The sequence below is a fragment of the Eublepharis macularius genome, chromosome 6 (assembly GCF_028583425.1).
Source record: "Eublepharis macularius isolate TG4126 chromosome 6, MPM_Emac_v1.0, whole genome shotgun sequence".
Taxonomy (NCBI): domain Eukaryota; kingdom Metazoa; phylum Chordata; class Lepidosauria; order Squamata; family Eublepharidae; genus Eublepharis; species Eublepharis macularius.
Window position 1 is genome coordinate 141,120,021 of NC_072795.1, and position 6,653 is coordinate 141,126,673.

Below are 6,653 nucleotides of genomic sequence, written 5' to 3' on the forward strand. Positions count from 1 at the left end.
GGTTCTATAATAAGGTTCTATATATATATTAGTTAGTTAGTTAGTTAGTTAGTTAGTTAGTTAGTTAGTATATGTACCTATTATATACTTATATAATTTTTATACTCTTAATTTAGATAAGTATTATATTAATATAGTTAATACAATTAAATAGACTAGATTAGTATGTATTATATAGATATATATTATATATATTATTATAGACTTTAAGAATTTATATTATATATTCTTTAGGTTAAGTTGGGTATGGAAAACTGTTGGGAGTCATTAGAAAAGGGGGGGGAGGATGGGGAAAATGCAATGGGGCAGAAAATGATAATGATTATTATGTTTATGTTTGTAAACCCATCCAATAAAAAATCCTTTAAAAAAAAAAGAGAGACTTAGGGAAAGGAGCAGTGCTTGGATCCAGAAAGCATGCACTATTTGAGTGGGGCAAAGCCCTGGGTTTTATAGGGCAAAACATGTCCCGAGGCTGGGGAGCCACCTCAGCTCTTGGAACAAAGACCTAAAGGTGAGCTCTTGGGAATGACAAAAGTTTGATTACCTTTGATTGGTGCTACCGGGGTGTGATAAAGAAAATGCAGAGTATTCTCCTGATGGTTTGAAAAGAAGTAGTATGCTAATCAATGTTCCCAGAGCTGAGTTGATGAATTTAAATATGAAACGCATGTTCCCAGAGACAAAATAGAAACTTATCAGTGCCAATTGATGACTCTTGATCTTGGGGTGGGGATCTAATCATGGAAGGAGGATATTGGAATGTGCTAAGTGGGGTGACTCAGTGAGACCCTTCCTTGTCACGGCTATGCCTGCAGCTGGGAAGGCAGTAAACTAATCACCTCAATCCTCAGCATTTTTCATGGACATTCCATTCACAGCTTAATCTCCCAGGCAGGACTCAGCAACACTCTGCCCAGCCGGCTGGGATTTTCCTGGTGCAGATCAGGCTGCATTAATTCAGGGCCCCTGCGGTTTTTATATCACAGGCTGTATTAACCGTGGCAGAGGCTGGGGCCGACTGCTTACATCACATGTTCCGTCACTTGCTGGATGTCCCCCATGGGACTGCAGGTGCTATTCTTTTATTATACCTGATCCATCCCTTTGCTTTCCACAGTAGGGTTCTCTTTTTCTTTTGAAGGATGAGCTTCTTTGACGGTATAACTAGAAGTATCCAGCAGTGTCCATCACAGAGAGTAATTAAGCGAACATGTTTTTGATTAACGTTTACCACCACTGCAATTAATAGAAGGCTGCTGCCTTTGAGGCAGAGACCTTGTGGTTAGCTTTGGTAAGATCATATATCAAAATGATCTTTTACTCTTAGAACAATACAGCAATTAATGTATTTCCCAAAGCTACTTTAACTGATTTTATATTAGCAGAGGTATTGACTACAAACCAACTCTTTAATAACCCCTCATTTAGGGAAAAACATATTGGAAAAGTGTGTTGTTCCCTTCTATCTCCTGGTGGTTAGAGGTAGTTTTTAGGAGAGAAATTTTAAGCCGTGATTCCAGTGGCCTAGAATCAGAAAACCGGATCCTGTAATCACAAAGCATCCTAATGGCTTTGCTAGGTTTTGTTGCTAGTGGAAGATTCTCTCCCTTATAGAAGGACTGGGTGAGCAGGAATGACCAAAGAAGAGGGTATTACCTCCCCTGCCACCCCCCCCCCCCGGTGGTACTAAATTTATCTCAATCAACAATATAAGAATTACAAATATTTATATCAGTGCAAGATAAAAGTGCCAGTGTGTTAAAGTGCTACTTCTACCATAAATTTACTTCCTAAATACATAGTAATACATATGATGAAAGAATAATAAATACAGTACATGGATTATGACACAGCCAAGATACAAAGTGTCGTTGCTTGCCTGCTTTGCTGGAAAGAGGACTGGTGGTCTGTCATGCTTGCTGAGGAGTGACATCCATGAAAATACATTGTGATTGAGTATTTGACATCTCCTATATTTGTATTTTTATTGTAAATTGTCATTCCTCCATGAATGTTTTGGTACAATTTATTTTCTCGCCCAGGTTGACTGCAGTTTGAGGAGCCCCTGAGGAAGCTCAGCAAAACGGGCTTTCCGCTAGCAGCCTGTTGGGCAGCACAACCTCTCTTGGGCTCGGGGGAACCTGAAACACATATGAAAAATCAACTGTTAATTTTGGGGAAACAAAAGACTTATTACTTATCTCATGTCTGAGAAGACACTGTAGCTTGGAGAACATTCTTATTCTGCAGAGAATAGGAGAGAAGGAGAAGAAACAGCCGTTATCTTGTATATCTTCCATATATATATTTCCAACCAGCTGTGATTGTGGCTGGCAACTTGTAAAATGCTTTGACACTTTGTATCTTGGCAGTCATAATTCATGTACTGTAGTTATTATTCTTTCATCATATGTATTATTATGTATTTAGGAAGTGCATTTATTGTATGAAAGCACTTTAGCACACTTGCACTTTTTTCTTGCATTGATTGAAATATTTGTAATTCTTATACTGTTGATTGGGTATCATTGAGTACCATGGGGGCGGGGGGAATACCCTCTTCTTTGGTCGGTTTGTACCCATGGTAGCTTTCTAATTATGGTTTAGAAGGACTGACATCTTGCTGTCTAAAGCAGGGTTCTGATCAAATTTTCACCCTCAGGCAGTAAGCACATGACTCACCTACGGAGAGTCCCTAAGTCCAATCTTAGCCAGTTTAGGCTCCAGACAAAATAATGAAAACATCATTGCCATATTAGCAGATGTGGACCCAGAGACCTCGTACAAGGTCGCTCTTTTTGCCCTTGCAGCAGGGAAAATTCGAGAGAAGGTTGCGACAGCACAGGGCTGTCAATAGGCTACAAGCACAATAGTGTAACATAGTGTTTTATTCAGCTTGTATTGTATATTTTATCTGTATCGTCGCTTATATTTTTGCTACTGTTTTATTGCTTGCAATGGCCTTTGGGCCAATGCAATAAAACTTGAACTTGAGAGTCCCTTTTAAAACAGAATGACATGAAACCCCTACCTTAGAAAATGCTTTTCATACAATCTCATCTTCTTTCAATTGGATGTTAAGGCCTTGTGTTTCATGATGGACAGTAATGGTCCTCCTAACAAAAGTGTCTAGTCAAGAATGTATTCTTGCATCAATTTTATAACCTTATCCAACACTCCTAGGTAGGCTTGATTCTGGAACATTTAGATCAATGGACGAAGGTTCTCATTGGTCTGGACTTGGAGCATAATCTGCCTCTAATCAGCTCTTCCGGCTGGCCTGATTGAAACATGATGCTGTTGAAGCAAAGAGTTTTCCCTGGTGTGGACTGCCAGGGGCTCAGCATTTCATTTAAGCTGTTTCAAGGAGTTACGTGCACTGAATTAGCATGCCAGCTCAATAGCTGCAGAGACGCTATTGATCTCTGGCATGCAAATTATGCACATATGCAAGTCCTTTGATTGGGTTGCCGCACAGTTGGAATGCTGGACCCGTTCCTAGTCACTCTTTCGCTTCAACGGCAGCATGTGGAAGTCAACCCTCAGTCACAGCAATTGGCAGTATATACAAAAGTGTGTACATGGTACTTTATTGGGAAAGAATGGTGTGTCAATGTACTCCTGCTCATGGGTGACTCCCCTTGCAGACTGGCACTATATGGTCCAGGGAGGCCTATTGTGTGGCAGAACCTGTGACTGACTGAAAGTATGATGTCTCTGAATTGCTGAGGCCTGGAAGCCCAACTTTTGTCTAGACAATAGAGCACGGTCTACTGCCTTTTAGGTTCCATCTTCTCCGGGTGGGCGTCAAGGGCACTGAGCTGGAGAACACATTCCCCGCACTGAGATATGAGCATGGCCCTGCTTTTATCCGAGCAATATTCAGCTAGGGTTACCAGCCTCCATGTGAGAGCTGGAATTCTCCTGGAATTACAACTCATCTCCAGACTACAAAGATCAGTTCCCTTGGAGAAAATGGCAGCTTCGGAAAGTGGCATCACATCACCGCTGAGTCCCCCCCCCCTTCCCCAAATTCCACCCTCCCCAAGCTCCACCCCAAATCTCCAGAAATTTCCCAACCCAGAGTTGGCAACCCTAGTTACAGCCAAAATGCAAAATAACATTCTCAAACACCTCCAAGGGTTGAGTGTTTCCATTCTTCGGTCCTCCTGCCGATGCACGATACTAAAGATATTTGTTTAGCCCGATTACTTGAGCAGAGGTGAGACTTTTAACTAACGTAAGGCTGAAGGCCCCCATTGCCTTACTGGTTAATATGCCGGGGCAGATCTTGTCTCTCTTCAGCATCGTTGTGACTTCATTTACAAACAACAATAAGAAGTCCTTTGTTTCCTTAATTATGGTGGTTTATAGGTTGCTCAATTGTCTTGTTTTTGACATTTCCAGATCAAGTCCAAGGTAAAAACGTATGTTTTAGGCCTGAGGAAGCACCCGTGGACAATATTTGGGATTTGCATGAGTGCCGTCCTTTCCACCATTTCTGTAACCGTTATGATTTCCACCATCATGTACTGGAGAAGCGTGAAAAAGTCCCGGCTCCATCCTCAGGGCAAAATCAGGAAAATTATACGGGGACCACCACGGCGATCTTTGTGCTAATTCACTAAATGAACGGCTCCTTCATTTGTCCTCAATATGCCATATATAGAAACAACAATACCTGTTACTGAACTCTGGGAAATTTTCAATGGAATACACAGCTTGTCTGTTCAGCTTAGAGTTGTTAACTCAAAATGGTGGCTTGTTTGCGGTTTTGCTTTATAATGTCTGTAAAAGAGTACTAGACAATAGAACATGGTCAGTCTCAGCCACTGAAGAATGGATTCAACACTGTCAAAAAAAATTAACTTTCATAATTCAGCAATTGGCTGGGGGAGGGGGAATCCTAGTGTTGATATTTGGTGTGAATACAGGGTTTTAATTGTATTTAGATTCTGAAATCAAACATGAAGGACAACTAACACCATCTGGCTTTATTTCGATCATTTAATGTTATCTTGATATCCGTTATGATCAGGGCTTTTTTTCAGCTGAAACACGGAACGGAGTTGCGGAACCTCTTGAAAATTGTCACATGGCTGGTGGCCCCGCCCTCTGATCTCAAGACAGAGGGGAGTTTAGAGGGCAATCTAAACTCCCCTCTGTCTTGAGATCAGGGGGTGGGGCCACCAGCCATGTGACCATTTTCTCCGAGAGCAACCCACTGAGTTCCACCACCTCTTTTCCCAGAAAAAAAGCCCTGGTTATGATAACTGGGATGGCTTCCACCAAAGAATCCTGGGAACTGTAACTTACAATTTTTGAGAAGCCTCTTCACAAAACTGCAACTCCCAGTTGGAGAAGTTTTAAGTTTTAAGACTGCAATATGGTAAGGCCCATGGTTATCAATTCCAGGGCTTCTCGTTATGTCTTTAATTAATACACATTAGATATTTACACAGGAGTCATCCAGAATATTTAGCATAACATCCTGAGTGAAAACCCCCTTTTTTCATTGCTATAGTGTAGTACTGCAAAGATTCACCTATAGCCTTTGTGGTATTAAATCCACATGTCACACACCAACTCGGATAATTTGGGGATGTTGGTCAGCCCTGGTTGTTACATCTTTCTGACAAATGAAATTGCAGCCTCTGTCTGTGCCCCAGAGTAAGTCACATGTTCTCTTTGTACTCTTTTACAGACTCTCCACAAAGGGCCTATGGCCGCCTTTTTGATGCAAACAAAAGATAACCCTTTGAAAGCCTTAGGAGTCCTAGCTGGTGTCATGGGGGTGATGGTGATGATCACGGTCTTGATCTCTACCGCCACGTTCTGGCGTAATAAGAGATCCAACAAAGTCATGCCGGTGAGGCGAATCATTAAAAAAAGACAGAACTATCAACCCCGGACGGTCAGGCTGGAGTGGCTGAAGATCAAGAGCTCTGCCAACGTTTCTGAGAAGTTTGTGGCCCAAGAAGATGTTAGCAGTGTGCAAAATGAGAACGGGAACAACAACTTGCTCCAGGTGCTGCCCCCTTTGCCGCCGACAGCCCCGGTCCCACCTCCCGCCCCGACGTTCAAGGCAAGCCTCTCTGAATGGAGAGTGCCCACTGTGTCCGGATGCCTGAGCCCCAAGATCAGAAGCAAACAGGGGAAGAAAAAGGGCTCCGCTAGCACGGCCCACAATGCCCTGGTGTCTGAGCTCAAGCTGAGGTTTGAGAAGAGAAATGCAGGCTTTGGCCACCTTCATGTTTAGCCCATTTCCAAAAGTGGCATGCAGAGTGCAGGCGGCATTCTAGTGACATGGTGTGGTCGTTCTTTTGTACTTTGTACCAGGGCTTTTTTTCTGGGGAAAGAGGTGGTGGAACTCAGTGGGTTGTCCTCAGAGAAAATGGTCACATGACCGGTGGCCCCGCCCCCTGATCTCCAGACAGAGGGGAGTTGAGATTGCCCTCGCGGAGGGCAATCTAAACTCCCCTCTGTCTGGAGATCAGGGGACGAGGCCACCAGCCATGTGACCATTTTCAAGAGGTGCTGAAACTCCGTTCCCCTGCATTCCCCCTGAAAAAAAGCCCTGCTTTGTACTAATCCCCCCTACGGGCGCTCGTAAGAGTACTTCCATTCCAGTTGCTTGTATTACCTCGCAT

At 43.0% G+C, this 6,653-nt stretch overlaps 1 protein-coding gene across 1 annotated transcript in view; it reads left to right on the top strand.

Annotated features, from left to right (window-relative positions):
- Positions 1-6,262, top strand: part of CDHR1 (cadherin related family member 1) — a 97,115-nt gene extending 90,853 nt beyond the window's left edge. The window contains exon 18 of the mRNA XM_054983976.1: positions 5,708-6,262. Within this exon, the coding sequence (XP_054839951.1) occupies positions 5,708-6,262 (555 nt within the window). The remainder of the gene's footprint in view (positions 1-5,707) is intronic.
- The last annotated feature ends 391 nt before the right edge of the window (positions 6,263-6,653 follow it).